Genomic DNA, 20,427 nt, shown 5'->3' on the forward strand with positions numbered 1-20,427 from the left:
CACAATTAAAAAATAAAAATAATAAAGGGAATAACAGAACAAGAACAGAGAAGTAAGTTAAAGTACTATGTGAAACACCACATCTTAGAAACAACCAGTGTTTTCCACAAGAATATTCTTTATAGGAAAAAAAAAAAAAGCCTGGGCAACATGGCAAAACCCCATCTCTTCCAAAACTACAAAACTTTAACCAACCGTGGTGGTATGTGCCTGTGGTCCCAGCTACTCAGGAGGCTGAGGCAGGAGGATTGCTTGAGTCCAGGAAGTTGAGGCTGTACTGAGCTGTGATGGCATCACTGCACGCCAGCCTAGGTGACAGAGCAAGACCAAGTTTAAAAAAAAAAAAAAAGTCTGGGTGTGGTGGCTCACGCCTGTAATCCCAGCACTTTGGCAGGCTGAGGTGGGCAGATCACTTGAGGTCAGGTGTTTGAAACCAGCCTGGCCAACATGGTGAAACCCTGTCTCTACTAAAAATACAAAATTTAGCTGGGCATGGTGGTGTGTGCCTGTAATCCCAGCTACTTGGGAGGCTGAGGCATGAGAATAGCTTGAACCTGGAGGTGGAGGTTGAGCCGCTGCACTGCAGCCTGGGCAACAGAGTAAGACTCTGCCTCAAAAAAAACCAAACAAACAAACAAACAAACAAAAAACCAGTGTTAAACTATGGGGATGGTTTTCTTTTCTTTTCTTTTCTTTTCTTTTCTTTTTTTGAGACGGAGTCTTGCTCTGTTGGCTAGGCTGGAGTGCAGTGGCACAATCTCAGCTCACTGCAAGCTCTGCCTCCCAGGTTCACACCATTCTCCTGCCTCAGCCTCCCAAGTAGCTGGGACTACAGGTGCCTGCCACCACCACGCCCGGCTAATTTTTTTTTTTTTTTTAAAATAGGGGCGGGGTTTTACCATGTTAGGCGGGATGGTCTCCATCTTCTGACCTCGTGATCTGCCCAGCTTGGCCTCCCGAAGTGCTGGGATTACAGGCGTAAGCCACCGTGCCTGGCCACTATGGGGATGGTTTTCTAAGCATCTCTTTCAGCGGTGATATCATTGTAACGACAAATACCAGTACAGGTTTAGAGTAGGGGGAATCCAGCCAGAGTCCTTGAGAGGAGGCCTGCAGCAGGGGTGGGGGCTGATCACGCAAGGCAGGAAAGCTGTCCGTACCTGCAGCAGTGAGTGCCTGATAGGCCTGTGGGGCGGCTTCAGTGCCCACCACAGGGCGTGGGGGAGCCCAGGCACCAGGGAGCCTCCTTCTGCCATTGAGTGGAAGGAGGTGCCTAGGCTGCTGAGGTTGAGCTTCCCAAGGGAGTTCTGTAGAGGAGAGAACATAAAGAGCGCACGATGTGAGTTCACTGAGAGTCCTCGCTTTGAGAAAAGGTGACACACTCCTGGGACTCCCAGAAACACTGGGGGAACTTTGCAGTGGGGACGATGGTTAAGTCATAGTAGTAAATGACTAGAGCCAGAAAAATATTATTTAATACAATTTTTTCTTTCTCTTTCTCTTTTTCTTTTCTTTTTTTTTTTTTTTTTTTTTTTTGAGGCAGGGTCTCTCTCTGTCACCCAGGCTGGAGTACAGTGGTGTGATCACAGCTCACTGCTGCCTTGACCTCCTGGGCTCAAGTGATTCTCCTGCCTCAGCCTCCCAAGTAGCTGGGACTACAGGTGCATACCATCATGCTCGGCTAATTTTTTAACTTTTTGTAGAGATGGGGTCTTCCTGTCTTGCCCAGGCTGGTCTTGAACTACTGAGCTCAAGCGATCCCCCTGCCTTGCCTCCCAAAGTGCTGGGATTGCAGGTGTGAGCCACCGTGCCCAGCCAGTACTATTAACATGACCCCATGTGTACCCCTAGACTTGTTGGTCTAGGGAAACATGAGACACACAAATAATATAGGAAGGTATTCAGCCTATGCTTTTCCTTTATATATAAGTGAACTTCAAAATCTTGAAGGCCAATGATGACTTTGATTTTTCTTTTTTAGCAGTAGGGTTTTGCTATGTTGCTTAGGCTAGACTGGAGCTCCTGGGCTCAGGCAATCCTCCTGCCTCAGCCTCCCAAATAGCTGGGGCTACTGGCATGAATTACTATGCCTGGCTCAATGAAGGTTTTTTATGTTTGTACCAAGCTCTCAAAGAAAGCAGTGGGCAGATAATAGAGGTGTCACAGGCTAGGAGGATGGATCACCTAATGAATCAGTGACTGAGACAAGTACAGAGGTTTTTTTGTGTATAGTTTTATAGTGATTGATATTAGTCTTCTTCCATTTAGATTATAACAAGGTTATTCATATTTAAGTTAAGCCCTATTAAGGATAAAAACATATTCTAATTCAAGAAGGATGCTCAAGATTCTCTCCTTAAAGATATTCCATATTTTATAGTTTCCTATTGTAAGAAACTATTTGTTTTCTCTGACTCCTGAAATGTTGATTTCTCTTTGAAGATTCTGTGTCCAGCTTCTGCTGGAGACAAAGCTTCTACTGGAGACAAAGTGGTTTAGTGTAGGAAGAATGAGTGCTTTGGTGGCAACAGGCCTGCATTACATTTCAGCTCCCTACTTTTAATCTATATGACCTTGGGCAAGATAGCCTAATTGCTCTGAACCCTGGTCTCTTGCTTGTAAGTAGAGAAAAAGAATGGCTACTGGGTCAGACCACACCTGATCTGCTGGACTGTAACACTCAGGAAGTGTGCCATGTGCATAACAGAACAGAAAGTAGGTGACTCAGGGTGTTTAATTCAGGGGTTCAGCATGCCAAAAAGGATGCAGGTTCTTTCCATCTTCTTGGTCGACCACCCTGAGTGTGCTGGCCTGGCCCTCTGGCCAGCTCCCCTCATCATCACAAGATAACTGCTAGAGTTCTGGCAACCTCAGAGGACAGAGTCCCATGGAAGAAGAGGGTTTCAGCATTTCTTTAAGAACAAGAGAACTTACCCCAGCCCTCCTCCCAGCAGACCTCTCTTCAAATGTTCTTGGCCAGAACTGGGTCTCATAGCATCCTTGACCTAGTCACTAGCAAGGAAAATGGAATCACCAGGATTAACGTAGGCTGTGCATGAAGGATCCACTCCTCAGCTAAGAACAGGCCACCTTCTCTCAGGGCCAGCTGCCTGGCAGGAAGGAAGGAAGATGTGGGAAACGGCTGACAGGCAGGTAGTCCACAGAGACTGCCACACCTGTTTTGTGGTGTTCATTTAAGCTCAAGTTTATTATTCGTATCAGGAATGTTTAAAAAATCAATGGGCTTTATCTTTTAGAGCTATTGTAGGTTTATAGAAAAATTAGTGGAAAGTATAAAAAGTTTCCATATATACCCCCTCACCATCACCTCCAAATTCCCAAGTTACTAACTTCTTGCATTAGGGTGATATATTTCTTAGAATTGATGAGCCAGCCTAGATACATTATTAATAACTGAAGTCCATAGTTTACGTTAGGGTTCACTTTTGGTGGTGTACATTCTATGAGTTTTGACATGTATCCACCATTACAGAGTCATACAGAGTAGTTTCCCTGCCCTAAAGATCTCCTGTGCTCCACCCATTCATCCTTCCTCCTAAGCACCTGGCAGCCACTGATCTTACTGTCTCTACAATTTTGCTTTTTTGTCAGATAGCTGGAATGATATAGTGTGTGGCCTTTTCAGACCGGCTTCTTTCACTGAGCAATATGCATTTAAGGTTCCTCCATGTCTTTTTGTGTCTTGATCATTTCTTTTTAGTGCTGAATAATATTCCATTATATGGATGTACCACAGTTTATCATTCAACTATTGAAGGATATTTTTGTTGCTTCCAAGTTTTGGCAATTATGAGTAAAACTGCTATAAACATTAATGTGCAGGTTTTTGTGTAGACCTAAGTTTTCAGCTCATTTGGGTAAATACCAAGAAGCTCAATTGCTGGATCTTATGATAAGAATATGTTTAGTTTTGTAAGAAACTGATGCCGGGCACAGTGGTTCACGCCTGTAATCCAGGCAGGCAGATCACGAGGTCAGAAGTTCAAGACTAGCCTGGCCAACATGGTGAAACCCTATCTCTACTAAAAATACAAAAAATTAGCTGGGTGTGGTGGTGGGTGCCTGTAATCCCAGCTACTCGGGAGGCTGAGGCAGGATAATTGCTTGAACTGGGGAGGCAGAGGTTGCAATGAGCTGAGATTGCACCACTGTACTCCAGCCTGGGCGAAAAGAGTGAAACTCCATCTCAAAAAACAAAACAAAACAAAACAAAACTGACCAACTGTCTTTCAAAGTGGTTGTACCATTTTGCATTTCCACCAGCAATGAATGAGAGTTTCTGTTGTTCTGCATCCTTGCCAGCATTTGGTGGTGTCAGTCTTTTGGATTTTCACCATTCTAATAGGTGCATAATAGTATGGATCGTGATTTTTTTTTTTTTTTTGAGACGGAGTTTCGCTCTTGTTGCCCAGGCTGGAGTGCAGTGGCATGATCTCGGCTCACTGCAAGCTCTGCCTCCCAGATTCAAGTGATTCTCCTGCCTCGGCCTCCTGAGTAGCTGGGATTACAGACATGCACCACCATACCCGGCTAATTTTGTATTTTTAGTAAAGACAGGGTTTCTCCATGTTGGTCAGGCTGGTCTCAAACTCCCAACCTCAGATGATCTGCCTGCCTTGGCCTCCCAAAGTGCTGGGGTTACAGGTGTGAGCTACCGCCCCTGGCTATGGATCATGATTTTAAAAAAAACCACTGGCACAAGGAAATTTGAACTCTGGCTATTTGGTAACAAATTATTGCTAATATTTTTTAGTTTAGATAATGGAATTTTTTGTGTGTGTGTGTGTGTGTGTGTGTGTGTGTTTAAAGGGTTCTTATCTTTAGAAATCCATGCTGAAATATTTACCAATGAAATAGGATGTCTTGGATTTGCTTCAAAATAATTGAAGCTAGAGGAAGAAGTGGGTGATAGATGAAAAAAATTGGCTCTGAGTTGGAAACTATTGACACTGAGTTGAGATGCACATGGAGGGCCATTATATTAGTTCTCTTTAGTTTTGTATATGTTGCAGTTTTTCATAAAAGGTTTTACTAATTAAAGTTTAATCATGTATTATTTAAAAATGATGGAGACAGAGTGCAATGGCTCATGCCTGTAATTCCAACACTTTAGGAGGCCAAGTAGGGAAAATTGCTGGAGGCCTGGAGTTCAAGGCCAGTCTGGGCAACACAGTGAGATCCCATCTTTACAAAAAATTTTTAAAAATCAGTTGGATATGATGAAATGAGGCTATAATCCCATCTACTTGGAAGGGAGGCTGAGGCGGGAGGATCATTTGGGCCCAGGAGTTTGAGACTACAGTGAGCAATAATCATGCCACTGCATTCAAGCCTGGGCAACAGAGCAAGACTCTGTCTCAAAACAAGAAAAAAGACAGATACTTTGGTGTTTAATAAAAATTAGGAACTGTCTTCTGGTCCCACCTTCTGCTTAAGTTTAGTTCTTAACAGTATTCTGAGGAATAAATGAATATTTGTTGAATATATATATATATATTAGAGTTTATTATTCAAGGAATCTTCCTAGAAACTGAAGATTTTTGGTAATATGATAAATTGTACTTGAAATTATTATTTTTAGAGATAGGGTCTCACTCTGTGGCCCAGGCTGGAGTATGGTAGTGCAATCATAGCTCACTGCAACCTAGAACTCCTGGGCTCAAGTGGTTCTCCGACCTCAGCCTCCCGAGTAACTGGGACTATGGGTGCATACTACCACACTTGGCTAATTTTTTATTTTTTCTAGAGATAGGGTCTTGTGCTGTTTCCCAGGCTGAATTTTACTTTAAATTATTTTAATATTTATGTATTTTTCCAAATAAATGTATTTTTAGCTCAAAAGCAAAATGCAGTACATGTGCACTAGAAAAAAATAAAAATAAATATGGACAAGCAATAAAAGAACTTATATAAAGGACATCACAATCTTGCCTACTCAGAGAGGGCCACTCTCAATCAGTGCCTTGAGTTATAATTTTTGAAAACCTTTCCTTCTTATCCAGGTATCTGTGTCTATATAGTTTTTGTTTATGTACAACAATTTAGAATTATATTCTTTTTTTTTTTTTTTGAGACAGAGTTTCACTCTTGTTGCCCAGGTTGGAGTGCAATGGCATGATCTCAGCTCACTGCAACCTCTGCCTCCCAGGTTTAAGCGATTCTCCTGCCTCAGGCTCCCGAGTAGCTGAGATTACAGGCGCCCACCACCAAGCCCAGCTATTTTTTTTTGTATTTTTAATAGAGATGGGGTTTCACCATGTTGGCCAGACTGCTCTCGAACTCCTGACCTTAGGCAATCCCGCCTGCCTCGGCCTCCCAAAGTGCTGGGATTACAGGGGTAGGCCACCGCGCCCAGCGAATTATATTCTTAACATATGTGTTGTTTTGCTTTGTAACTTAGTATCTCTGACACATTGCTTTAGAGACTGCATAGGAAGCCATCATATAGCTGTATTACATTTTATTAAACTTGGACATTTGTGTTGAACATTGTAGGTTTTTCCAGCTTTTTGCTATTACAAAAAGAAAGGAGGCAATGTGCAGTTGTTAAGAGCACAAACATTGGAGTTAAATATGGCATGGTTTCTCTGCAGAAAAGGGTGAATGTAGCAGGCCTGAGACTGCTGTCCTTAGAAAGGCTGCTTCCAAGGTTGGCACTTGGCTGGTGTCAGGGAACTTGGATTTCGGAAGGGTTCCCACCACCCTAATTGGTAAGAGTGGCTCACTGCGTAAACTGTGCAAACACTGTAGTTTATGCTGAACTCCTGTTTTCCTTCCAGGAGCCTACGTGATCCCTTGGTAAAAACCCCGGGTGCTAAGTCTAGTGAATTTCCCTGGCAGACCACATTTCACACGTGTTGTCACAGCTCATTGCTGGAAGAATTAAGCACACCCTGAATGACTTCACTGGGAGAAAATTCATGGAAGCTTGCACCTAGTTTCCTCTGGACTTGGTCTTGTAGACCTTTTCCCTTTCTTTGTATCCCTTTGCTGTAATCTATCATGGCTCTGAGTACAACTGTGTGCTGAGTCTTGCGAGTCCTTCCAGTGAATCACCAAACCTTGGGGTGGACTTGGGGACACATGTTTAAATCTTGGCTCTGCTGCTTTCTAGCGGAGTAAACTTAGGCAAGTTACTCACCCTGTCAGTCATTTTCTAATATTTAATTTGAGCTAAAAAAAAGTTTTGTTTTATAAATCGAAATATATATTGTACTTAGAATAGTGCCTGGCATGTAATTATTTCTCAACAAATGTTCAGAATTATCTTGCAAGCTAGATGTTTGCGTATATTTGTAACTATTTCTTTTTTTCTTTTCTTTTCTTTTTTTTTTTTTTTTTTGAGACAGAGTCTTACTCTGTTGCCCAGGCTGGAGTGTAGTGGCGCAATCTTGGCTCATCACAACCTCTGCCTCCCAGGTTCAAGTGATTTTTCTGCCTCAGCCTCCCAAGTAGCTGGGATCATCCCAGCACTTTGGGAGGCCGAGGCGGGCAGATCACCTGAGGTCGGGAGTTTGAGACCAGCCTGACCAACACGGAGAAACCCTGTCTCTACTAAAAATACGAAATTAGCCCGGCGTGGTGGCGCATGCCTGTAATCCCAGCTACTCGGGAGGTTGAGACAGGAGAGTTGCTTGAACCCAGGAGGCGGAGGTTGTGGTGAGCCGAGATCGCGCCACTGCACTCCAGCCTGCGCAACAAGCGTGAAACTCCGTCTCCAAAAATAAAAAAGAAAGTGCTGGGATTACAGGTTTGAGCCACTGTGCCTGGCCTGTAACTATTTCTTTCGAATAAATTTCTATAAGAATAACTGCTGAGATTAAGGATATGTACTTTTTTTTATGTGTTCTGGTCATAGTAGTAAAATATATTTATTAAGACATTGGAGATATTTGGTATAAAAAAAGTCTTTCCTAATTCTATATTTCAGATATAGTTATTTCTAATAATTTGCTAGATACATGTCAAAATTTATTTCTACACATATTAATATGGACAGTAGAATATAGAAATTTTTAATAAAATGGGACCACATATATATTATTTTATTGTTTATGCCTGTATATAAGGGATCCTTATATTCAGTGAAAATCCATAAAAACCTTTTTGTCTTCCTTAAAACATTCAGATTATAGGTGTAGTAGAAAATATATAATTATAATGTCCAAGTTGTCACCTTAGTTATACCTTTACATTTGAAATTACATATTATAGAAATACAGTAATTTAGAAATTGCAAACAGTCCCTGACTTATGATGGTTTGACTTAGGATTTTTTGACTTTGTGATGGTACAAAAGCTATACTGTACTTCAAATTTTGAATTTTGATCCTTTACCAGGCTAGCGATACGTGGAGCTACACTTTCTCGTGATGCTGGACAGTGGTTGTGAGTCGCAGCTCCTAGTCAGCCCTGGGATCATGGGGGTAAACCCTCACAGTGCTGTGTTGTCAGCATTTTTTTGAATATTGTTTGCTAGCGTTTTTACCTCCATCCTGTCTACAAAGCCCATATCGACTTAGGATATTTTCAGTTTACAATGGGTTATTGGGATGCAACCCATCATAAGTTGAGGAGTGTCTGTACACTGTTGCTTTTTTTATAGTCATTACAGGCATCTTTGACATGTCACCCTGTCACCATGATCATCAGAGCCACTTCTAAGGTTTACACCAGATACAGAGCACATCAGCTTCACTTCTACCAGTTACTTGATTCCCCTGGACTCTTTGATTCCACTGGAAATTTTATCCTATTCATGTAACATTCAGGCAGTTGGTTTTTCATTTGCCCAGGATGTGTGACTGCCACAACCTGACTAGTCCCTGTACTGCTTTTTAAAATTATCCATGGCTGGGCGTGGTGGCTTGTGCCTGTAATCCCCGCACTTTGGGAGGCCAAGTCGGGTGGATCACCTGAGGTCAGGAGTTCGAGACCAGCCTGACCAACATGGTCAAACCCTGTCTCTACTAAAAAATACAAAAATTAGCTGGGCATGGTGGCAGGTGCCTGTAATCCCAGCTACTCGAGAGGCTGAGGCAGGAGAATCACTGGAACCCGGGAGGCTCTTGTCTTTGACATGCTAGTTTTGTGGGAGAAACCCCAGCCGGGCCTGGTGGCTCATGCCTGTAATCCCAGCTACTCGGGAGGCAGAGGGAGGTGGATCACTTGAGGTCAGGGGTTTGAGACTAGCCTGGGCAACATGGTGAAACCCCATCTCTATAAGAATACAAAAATTAGCCAGGCATGGTAGCATGCACCTGTAATCCTAGCTACTCGGGAGGCTGAGGCACGAGAATCACTTAAACCCAGGAGGCGGAGATTGCAGTGAGCTGAGATCGCGCTACTGCACTCCAGCCTGGGTAACAGAGCAAGACTCTGTCTCAAAAAAAAAAAAAAAAAAAAAAAAAAAAAAAATTAAAATAATAAAAGCATTGAAAGGGTACAGCAGTACCATGAGGGAGACAGCACTGAATTCTGTCTGAGACGTGCAGGCCCACCAAAGCGGGGTGATAACAGAGCAAGAATTTAAAAGATGCTATTTACTACTCTGCTTGGGCTGCCATAACCAAATAGCACAGACTGGGTGGCTTAAACAGCAGACATTTATTTCTCAGAGTGGTGGAGGCTGGAAGTCTGAGTTCAGAGTGCCTGCATAACTGGGTTCTGGTGAGGAGTCTTCCTGGCTTATACATGCCGCCGTCTCACTGTGACCTCACATACCAGAAAGAGAGTGAGAGAAAGATCTCTTCCTCTTCTTTTTTAATTTTAATTTTTGTTTGTTTTGTTTTGTTTTTTTGAGACGGAGTCTTGCTCTGTTGCCAGGCTGGAGTGCAATGGTGTGATCTCAGCTCACTGCAACCTCTGCCTCCCAGGTTCAAACGATTCTCCTGCCTCAACTGAGTAGCTGGGACCAGAGGCATGCACCACCACGCCTAGCTAAGTTTTGTATATTTAGTCGAGACGGGGTTTCACCATGTTGGCCAGATGGTCTCGATCTCTTGACCTCATGATCTGCCTGCCTCGGCCTCCCAAAGTGCCGGGATTACAGGTGTGAGCCTCCGCACCTGGTCTCTTCCTTTTCTTATAAGGCCACCTATCCTGCTAGATTAGGGCCCCACCCTTATGACCTCATTTAACCTTAATTACCTCCTAAAGGCCCTGTCTCCAAATACTATCACATTGTGGGGTAGGACTTCAACATGAATTTAGGAAGGACACAACTCAGTTCATAGCAGATGAATAAGCATTCACCAGGCAGCTCAGTTATGGAAGGGGTGTTGAAACCGAGGGAATATAGCAGATATGAAAGAATAGAGGCCTGAAACGACAGGGTGTATTCAGGGAGCTACAGCTGGCTCAGCGTTGCTGGAATATAAGGTGAGAGGGAGAACTTCTGAAAGCTGAGACTAGAACAATAGGGGTGGAGGTGGAGCACATGATTATGAAGGACCTTAGTATACTAAGCTTAGAAGGACTTCACCTTAAGGGTAGAGGGGAGCCACAGGAACTTCTAGGCAGAGGCATGGTGCAGTCAGATTTGCATTTTTGATAATTCAGGTGGAGGAGCAATTTGAGCAGCAGCAAAACTGGAAGTAGTAAGTTAGTTGGGAAGCTAATGCAGTAGCCCTTGTGAATGAAAGATGCAGCAAAGACAAGAGAGGGAAAGTCTGAAAAATGTTAAGGTGATGAAATGTGCAGGACTTGACTAGATATTTTAAATGTGGAAAGTGAGAGAGCCATAGGAGTCCAGGTTGGGTTAGGGTCTTACTTGTCCAGTTTCCATAAAGAGACATGTTAATTACTTGACATTTTATAGAATTAGTAAATTGACTCACTGACATTTTATAGAATTAGTAAATTGACTCCAAAACTCTTTGAATAAGTATGTAACTGTTCTATAAACTGAAGTTGCGTCACTCTTACCATGATCACAAACTCAGGCTTTACCTATCATTTTGGAACTCTTTGGGGAAGTCGACCATCTTTTCTGGGCTAATTACCTTTTTAAAAGGGGAGAGAGTTGCACTTGGTGTCATACGCATTTCTGCTGTAACATTGTTTCCTGCTATTTATTTTCCTTAGTATATTTGCTTGTACATGCTCAGTATTGTGTTATGTTTTAGACATTACAGAAATAAAACTGTGATTTTTGTCTTTGACACACTAGTTTTGTGGGAGAAACCAACTCATGGTACTATACTACCACTAAAAGGAAGTAATGTGTATTTAAATGCTAATTTGTGTCTGCTGCATGCAGCCTATATGTTGGTTCATTCATTTGTTTTCATTCATTCCTTCTGAGTCCCCGTGTTTATAAAGTTTACACTCTAGTGGAGGAACAATAATTAGTAAACATGTAGTATATGGAATGGCAATCTGTGTCACAGAGGCCAGCAAAGTAGGAGAGGGTGTGTGCTGAGGGTCTGGCTTACTATTTAGTGTGGTGTGATGAGAGAAGCCCCCTTAGTAGGGTGACATTTGAGCAAAGGCCCAGGGAGTGAGAGAGGGTGAGACATATGGTCTGTGCAGTGTAGGTGGCTGGGGGAAGAATGTTGCAGGCAGAGGGAACACCAAGTGCAAAGGCCCTGAGATGGGAACATGCTCCGTTTATTTGAGGAACAGTGAGGAGGCCGGTGTAGCAAGAGCAATGTGAGAAGGGGAAGGTGTGTTCACTGATGGGGGGAGAGGAGGATTATTCAGAGCCTTGGAGGCCATCGTAAGGGCTTTGACTTTTCCTCCAAGTGAGACAGAAAGACACTGGAGCATTGCAAGTGGAGGTGTGACAGGATTTGACCTAGGCTTTAGAAGCATCATTCTCACTGTATGTGCAAAATGGACTATAAAGAGGCAAGGGCAGGAGAAGTGAGACTGGTTAGGAGGCAGTTGCAGTAATCCTGGCAGGAGATGACAGCGGTTTGGATCCGGGGTAGCAGTGGAGGAGGTGAGAAGTGCTGAGATGTAGGGCTATTTATGATATACATACTGACAGGCGTTGTTGAGGGACAAGATGTGGTGTGTGAAAGGAGTCGAGGTTTCTGGCCTGAGTCACTGGAAGAATGGAACTGCCACTTATGGAGATGGAGAGGACTATTAGAAAATCTAAGTGGAGGTGTCAAGAGAAGGTGTCAAGAAGGTAGTTGGATAAATGAGTCTGGAGCTAGAAGAGGGAACCAACCTGGAGATATGTAGATGGTATTTAAAAGCCACAAGTTGGTAAATCAAAGACCAAGAGAGTATATAGGAAAGAGGTCTGTTGGCTGAGCTTTAGTGCCCAGGGTTTAGAGGTCAAGATGAGGAGGAACCAACAAAGCGGACTGGGAAGAGGCTTCTTGGGGGGTGAGCAGAAAACTAGGAGAGTGTAGCATCCTGGAACCAAGTGAACACACTGTGTTGAGGCATTAGGAGTGATCAGTGGTTTCCTATGATGTTGATGCATGAGACCTGAGAATGGACCGTAGTGTTCAAGTGATGCACGAGATAGAACCAGTCATGCCACTAATGGTTTTATTAGTCCTAAATATTTTCACTGCAAGATTTAGTTGTTCTAAGTATTTTCACTGTCAGACGAAGGATGAAAGTCATTCAGGGTAATTTCCATTTTAGTAATTTCTGACAGCGGCAGAACAGTTTCTACTTATGATTGGTATGCATTTTTATTATTAGCATAGTATTCATTTTGGATAATAAGCACGGCCTTGTTAGCGTTATTTTTTTTCACCTCCTCCTCGAATTGTTCATCCATTCATTCATTCAACCGAAAAAATGCTTATTAAGCTCCTGTCCTGCGCTAGTCCTAGGTTTCTCTTGTCCTGATAGGTCTAGCTTCACATGAGCAGGATTTTGCCTTTCCGGGGGCACTCGGCTCCCGCCTCCCCGCAGTGGGGTTTTTCCAGCCTACCTTGTGCAGCTGCGGTTCTCAGCGTCCGCGGGTGGAGGCCTGCAGCTGGTCAGTCGGTGCGTCCCGCCCACGGCTGGGGGCCCTCTGGCAGCCAAGAAGGAAATGCAGATGAGGTGGGCGGACAGTATGCAGATGAGGGGGGCGGGCCGCGCCTGGCGGGTGGCGTGCAGTTGAGGTGGTCGGGCAGGATGCAGATGAAGGGGGCGGGCCACGCGGGCGGGCAGGATGCAGATGAGGGGGCGGGGCCCGCGGGCGCGGGAGAGGAGCGGCTCCGCCGGCAGCCGCTGGGAACTGGAAGGCGCCCGGCCCTTTCTTTGACTGGAGCGGACCCGCCGGACGCAGCCGCCTCGTCAGCCGGAGCCGGCGCGAGCTCGGCACGGTGGACATCCCGTCCGAGGCCAGCAAGCCGGCCGCTGCCCTAGTGGGCCAAGCATGGGCAACCACTCAGGACGGCCCGAGGATCCGGAACCAGGTCTGTGCGGCTGGCGGGGGTCGCGCCGCACCCCTCCCCGGTCAGGCGCCCTTCCCCCACCGCCTCCGGCCCGCGGCGCCGACGGGGGCGAGCGAAAGGCTAAGGTCCTGGCGTGTGATTCTTGCCGTTGGAATGCGGCGCATGGGATTGTGAAATTACCTGTGCCCGTGCGGCGACCAGGAAACGCTGCTCGTCCTGAACGCGCACCTGGGAGCCGGGGCCGCCGGGCGGGCGCAGCGGCGTCCCTGCCGCGGGGTTCCCCCCTGCGCGCCTGGCCTGCGCCTAGACGGGGTCTCCTGAGCGCGCAGGCCGCCCGCGGACTTTCCGGGCGTTTGCGGGAAGGGCGTGCCCCGCGGCTGCTCCCTGTCGGCCGCGGGCCCCGCACTTTGTGGCGCCTGCGGCTCTGCCCCTCACACTCACGCCAGGCTGCCCCGCCACTGTTGCTAACCCGGAATAGTCCGTGCTTGTTCTGGGATGTCGGGCGCGCCTCTGGTTATCCCGTTTTTACTTCCTCAGTCCTGAGTGAGCTTCGTGGAGTCAGCTGGGCCGTAGTTTTCGTCCTCTGGTAGCTCATGCCGGCCCCCAGCAGAGTTAGATGCCGATAACCAGAGTTGCTTTTAAAAACAAAACGAACCATTTCTGGACTGTCACGTGAAGCAAATGGGATTTAGTTTTGCCTGAAAAATGGCATCTTGGCTGATAGCAAAGAGATGGTTGACCTGACTCTGGAGTCCTGGGGGGGGATGGGGGCAGGTGACAGGTATGTGTTTCAGTGGGAGAGTCAGAACTGGAAACGTTTTCCAAAGGTGTAATATTTGTTTTTTTTTTTTTGAGACGGAGTCTCGCTCTGTCGCCCAGGCTGGGATGCAGTGGCCGGATCTCAGCTCACTGCAAGCTCCGCCTCCCGGGTTTACGCCATTCTCCTGCCTCAGCCTCCCGAGTAGCTGGGACTACAGGCGCCCGCCACCTCGCCCGGCTAGTTATTTTTTGTATTTTTTAGTTGAGATGGGGTTTCACCTTGTTAGCCAGGATGGTCTCGATCTCCTGACCTCGTGATCCGCCCGTCTCGGCCTCCCAAAGTGCTGGGATTACAGGCTTGAGCCACTGCGCCCCGCCAAAGGTGTAATATTTGAATTTTAATTTGAATGAGGACTTTGAGGCTCTGAGAGATGAAGCGACTTGTCCGAGTGACCTTTTCCACCTTTTCCGGAGCTGGGTGCCATGCTGTAGGTCGCTGGGTCGTCCTGGCCTCTGCGCATTGCTCCTTCACCACCCAGGGCCCCAGCCACCCCCTCGGCCCTAGCCTCGGGCGGAGTGGAGGCGGGTGCCTCCCTGACACTTGGTGTACATTGGACTGGTACCACAGCCAGGATGGAAAGTTTGGACAGCCGCACAGAAATACTGTGAAGAAAAATTTCAGGGGTCAGCTTACTGCATAGAGGTGACTTTAATTACACAGCACTTGTTCAGACTATTTTTTGGGTAGAATAACCAATAATATGCATATTTATAAAATGAAGTATGCATAAAATAAAAATAGTATACTTGTCATAAATAACCCTGTTGATAAACTGTTCGGTAAAGGATTGGTAACATTTTAAAAACACTTCTCATTAGTTACATGCCTGTCCAGGTATTGTGAAAACCCCTATGTATTATTTCCTTTGTGTTAAAATTGTGAAAAGACTTACTCTTGTTAGAGCTTTTAAGAGTGATTTAGATGCCTGTGTTCCAATTTTTTAGTGACCTTACTTTTTAAAGCGCTCTGATGGATAGGACATAAAAATAATATGTTTATGCCAGTAACTTATTTTATTGTATTTTTCAAAGAATGCATATCATTTCAGAATGGGAACTCTGATTTGCTGCAAATGAAGATACTGGATTAGGACATTTTTAAGAGATGGTGTCTCACCTGTGTTGCCCAGGCTGGCCTTGAACTCCTGGGCTCCAGCAACCCTCCTCCCTCAGCCTCCCAAGTAGCTGAGACTACAGGCACATGCCACCTTGCCTGGCTAGGAATTCGTGGTAAAAACTTTAAATGCTGGACTACTGGCTGAAAGTGTAATTTTAACTGGCTTTCTAATGCTGTGATGAAATGCTGTAGAGTTCATTGTTGAGATCCTGGAAATTAGAGCTTTGTTAAAGATGTGTGTGTTTTCAGTCTGCTTTACTGCAGAATGGGGATGAGGTCGCATGGCCCCAACTGGCAGTTGTGGTACATTGGACTAGAATCTCAACAAGTGCTTCCAAGGGTCATCAGAGCAAGGGTACCAAAAGGATATAAGGGGGAAGAAGAAGGGAGGCTGGATGAGTGATAGCAGCACACAAGCCTGAGTGTCACATGGTTCCCATATTGTGCCAGTTTTGTCCGTGGAGAACAGACATTTAGAATTAAGAATGCACACAAGACAGACAAAAGGGATAGGAAGCAGAATTTGAGGAGTTCGAGGCTAGCCTGGGCAAGGAAAGCTTTTGACCATGATGCAGACCCAACACCTACGAAAGGGAAGCAGGAGGCAGTAGGTTTGGGCAGGGAGAGCCTCAGATAATGACTAATGACGCAGACCTGAAGTCTTGGCCACCTGATCGGGGAGCTCCAGAGCAAAGCCCACCCATTAGAGGGGTCTCAGGTTGGGCAGAAACCACAGTCACTAGTCTTTCTGTGGGTCAGTCATTGGCCAGAGGCTACTTGAGAAGAACGTGCCTTCAGCTCAGAAGCTAACACGAGGATGAGTCTTAGGATCCTCCTGGTGCCAACAGCTGGAGGCTTTTAGACCTCTGCAGTCCTTGCAGATGAATGGCAAGTTGGTTTTTTTTTTTTTGTTTTTTTTTTTTTTTTGAGACAAGGTCTGACTCTGTCACCTGGGGTGGAGTGCAGTGCTATGATCATGGCTCACTGCCAGCCTTGACCTTCCAAGGTCAGGCAGTCTACCACTTCAGCCACCCAAGTAGCTGGGATGACTCGCCTGGCTGTTTTGTTTTTTTGGTAGAGATGGGAATTTTTTTTTTTTTTTTTTTGAGATGGAGTCTTGTTCTGCCACCCAGGCTAGAGTTCAGTGATGCGATCTTGGCTCACTGCAACCTCTGCCTCCTGGGTTAAAGCGATCCTCCCGAGTAGCTGGGACTACAGGTGTGCACCACTATGCCCGGCTAATTTTTGTATTTTTAGTAGAGATGGGATTTCAGCATGTTGGCCAGGCTGGTCTTGAACTCCTGACCTCAAGTGATCCGCCTGACTCAGCCTCCCACAGTACTGGGATTACAGGTGTGACCCACCATGCCCAGCGTAGAGATGGGATCTTGCCATGTTGTCCAGGCTGGTCCCAAACTCCTGGGCTCAGGTGATCCTCCTGCTTCAGCCTCCCAAAGTGCTGGGATTACAGGCATAAGCCACTGTACCTGGTCAAGTTCTTTCTTGAAAAAGAGATCCCAGTGGAACACCTCCGTGGTTGACTACCTCAGGACCTCAGTCGCTTGGACAGGGAGAGTCTGTTTAAAGGGTAAAGAGGTAAAATCCCTGTCTCAGACCCCCTCTAAGGGTTGAGATTGCACCATCTTTTCCAGGTGGAAGCTCCTCATCCCCTCTGGGGTGTGTCTAAGGCAGAAGGCAGCTTCTCAGCTGCTGCTGCTTTTCTAGCCCTGGAATTGGCTGTGGTGGTAGCAGGATTCCTCTCTTGTGGTATCTGCAGTCCTCCGAGTTGGGACATCATGACTTAACATGGTATTGCAGAATGGATGAGATAATTAGATCCAGTAAAAGATATGAAAATTTCATAGCTGAAATTTTCAGCCTGGACAGAGAAAGCTGGTGACCACATCTCATGCTTCCTAAAAGGTCCTAGTTAACATTCCTTCAGTTTCCAACCAGGTTGTCAGCACTTGCGTTGTCAGGGCTGCTGGGCATGGTTGTGCAGTTTGTGTACTGTTCAAAGGCATCTGCTTAGAGAACTGAGTGGGCCCAGCAGGGTTGTAGCAGCCCAGAGGAAGGGGTGCCATTTTGCAATTTTGCCTTTTTTTTTTTTTTTTTTTGAGACGGAGTCTTGCTCTGTAGCCTGGGCTGGAGTGCAGTGGCCGGATCTCAGCTCACTGCAAGCTCTGCCTCCTGGGTTTACGCCATTCTCCTGCCTCAGCCTCCGGAGTAGCTGGGACTACAGGCGCCCACCACCTCGCCCGGCTAGTTTTTTGTATTTTTAGTAGAGACGGGGTTTCACGGTGTTAGCCAGGATGGTCTCGATCTCCTGACCTCGTGATCCGCCTGTCTCGGCCTCCCAAAGTGCTGGGATTACAGGCTTGAGCCACCGCGCCCGGCCAATTTTGCCTTTTTATATTCACACAAAGGTGCCCAAAGTGCTAAAGCAGTCTTAGAAAGCGAGTTTAGAAGGTTTTCCCCAGTCCCAGTTCCAGCTTATTGCTTGTTTTAAATTTGCATGTATGTACTTAAAAAGTTAATGCAAATTACATGAAATAAAAGTTCCTCAGGTGCACTCTGTATTAGTTATAGTTAATGCTAACTGTGGTTACAGATAAATTCCAAAATAACCACTTAAGACAGTGAAAGTTGATTTCTATCTCATGTCACATCTGGTTGTGAGTTGGGGGCCATCAACAGGTGGTTGTTAGAGACTCAGGCTAGTGGATGCTTCTCTTCAGCATATGGCTCCCAAATTGCCCTGAATCTGCCAGCAGTCAGGAGAGAAGGCGTGTGGAGGACCCTGCCCGAGGTTTTAGGGGCCAGGCCTAGAAGTGGTGCATATCATTTCTACTTACGTTCCGCTGGCCAGACTCAGTCACACAGCCCCACTGACATGCCAGGGGACTGCAGAGCGCCAAGCAGAGAGCAGCATGGATGTTGGTAAACATTAGTGTCTCTTTGTAGACGTAGTGACCATTTTCAACCACATTTGCATCAGTATTTTATTACAAAATTTTTAATCAGAAAAATTAAGACTTACATAGTAAAAACCCATGTACCAGCCACCTAGATTCTAAATTAATATTTTGCTGTATTTGCTTTATTTGTACATCTCTATATTTATCCCTCTACCCACCCATTAGTCCGTCTTTTTTTTTTTATGCATTTCAATGAAATGGTAGTTATCTCTAATTCTACATGATATACTATACCCTTATTGTTTCTTGATTTGTTAGCTTTCAAGCCTCTCTACTACTAACCTGCACTATGAAAATTGAGGAATTAAGTACATTTTCCTTGCTATATATTTCCCTCACCCTCATTTCTGCAAGTCATACTTAAATTTTCCAAATCCATTGTTAGTATAAAATGCTAATGGTAGAATACAAGTAGTGGTATACAGAAGTTTACTGTAAAATTCTTTCCACTTTGCTATATGAAATTTTCCCTTTGAGACCAGCCTGGCCATCACGGTGAAACCCCATCTCTACCAAAAATACAAAAATTAGTCGGGTGCAATGGTGGGCACCTGTAATCCCAGCTACTGGGGAGGCTGAGGAAGGATAATCGCTTGAGCGCGAGAAGCGGAGGTTGCAGTGAGCTGAGATCGCGCTACTGCACTCCAGCCTGGCGACAGAGTAAGACTCTGTCTCAAATAAATAGAAAACTTTAAAATTCTAAGGAAATCTATTGTTTTCCACTTGTATTTCTTGACTCACCAGCTTTAAACAGTGTCCTAGGCTTCGCCACGGGTAAATTAGGATGTAGTGCCCCAAACGTCTTCTGCCTTATTCTCAGAGTTCCCCTCCCCAACTTATTCCCAGTCTGCCTCTTGACTAGAACATTTACATTCTGTTCCATAATTAGTATTAGTAAGAACATTTACATTCTGTTCCATAATTAGTATTAGTAAGTCTTCTGTGCATCATTTATAGGTTAATTCTAAAAGTGGAAGGCCTGTCAGCATTTAAAATATCAGGATCTTGTGTATTATTTGCTAGAGAACCAGGCAGTATGTTTAGATTTATAGAGAAGACAGTGGCATCTTACATTGCATAACGCGTGATCTGTGAAGACAGGAGTAAGGAGAATGGAAAGGAGTTGGTATGAGTATGCTCTTTACTTTTAAAATTAATATGCTTTTATCCTGTTACTCAGTTTCTTATTTTTGCAGACTGTTAGAGGGAATTTCTTTTTTCTTAAAAACAAGCACAGTGGTTAAGAGTTGGGGCTCTGGAGCTAGTCTGTCTTTTCTTTTTTTTTTTTTTTTTTTGAGACGGAGTCTCGCTCTGCCGCCCAGGCTGGAGTGCAGTGGCCGGATCTCAGCTCACTGCAAGCTCCGCCTCCCGGGTTCACGCCATTCTCCTGCCTCAGCCTCCCGAGTAGTTGGGACTACAGGCGCCCGCCACCGCGCCCGGCTAGTTTTTTGTATTTTTTAGTAGAGACGGGGTTTCACCGTGTTAGCCAGGATGGTCTCGATCTCCTGACCTCGTGATCCGCCCGTCTCGGCCTCCCAAAGTGCTGGGATTACAAGCTTGAGCCACCGCGCCCGGCTAGTCTGTCTTTTCATACTCAGTTCTGTCACTTCTTTTTTTCTTTTTTTTTGAGACAGAGTCTCATTCTGTTGCCTAGGCTGGGGTATACTGGAGTGATCTCGGCTCACTGCGACCTCTGCCTCCTAGGTTCAAGAGATTCTCCTGCCTCAGTCTCCTGAGTAGCTGGGACTACAGGCGCGTGCCACTAGGCCTGGCTAATTTTTGTATTTTTAGTAGAGACAGGGTTTCACCATGTTGGCCAGGCTGGTCTCAAATTCCTGACCTCAGGTGATCCGCCCACCTGGGGCTTCCCAAATTGCTGGGATTACAGGCATGAGCCACCACGCCCTGCTCTCATTTCTGTCACTTCTGCACTCCGAGACTTTGGGCAAAAAAAGTTTTGTTTTTGAGACGGAGTCTCGCTGTGTCACCCAGGCTGGAGTGCAGTGGTGCAATCTCGGCTCACTGCAAGCTCTGCCTCCCAGGTTCATGCCATTCTCCTGCCTCAGCCTCCCGAGTAGCTGGGACTACAGGCGCCTGCCACTGCGCCCAGCTAATTTTTTGTATTTTTTATAGAGACAGG

At 45.6% G+C, this 20,427-nt stretch overlaps 1 protein-coding gene across 13 annotated transcripts in view; it reads left to right on the top strand.

Moving 5' to 3' along the window:
• SPECC1 (sperm antigen with calponin homology and coiled-coil domains 1) overlaps window positions 1-20,427 on the top strand; it is a 310,488-nt gene that overhangs the window by 137,620 nt on the left and 152,441 nt on the right. For 5 of the 13 annotated variants that reach the window (XR_013406176.1, XM_028836116.2, XM_077970538.1 and 2 more), the window contains exon 1: window positions 13,239-13,394. The exons of the other annotated variants lie outside the window; for them this stretch is intronic. Coding sequence is in view for 3 of the 5 variants with exons in the window: in XM_028836116.2 (XP_028691949.2) it covers window positions 13,355-13,394 (40 nt within the window). In the remaining 2 variants the exon portion in view is untranslated. Of the gene's footprint in view, window positions 1-13,238; window positions 13,395-20,427 lie in introns of those variants that run through there. 13 annotated transcript variants of the gene reach the window in all.

The sequence above is a fragment of the Macaca mulatta genome, chromosome 16, assembly GCF_049350105.2.
Source record: "Macaca mulatta isolate MMU2019108-1 chromosome 16, T2T-MMU8v2.0, whole genome shotgun sequence".
Lineage (NCBI taxonomy): Eukaryota > Metazoa > Chordata > Mammalia > Primates > Cercopithecidae > Macaca > Macaca mulatta.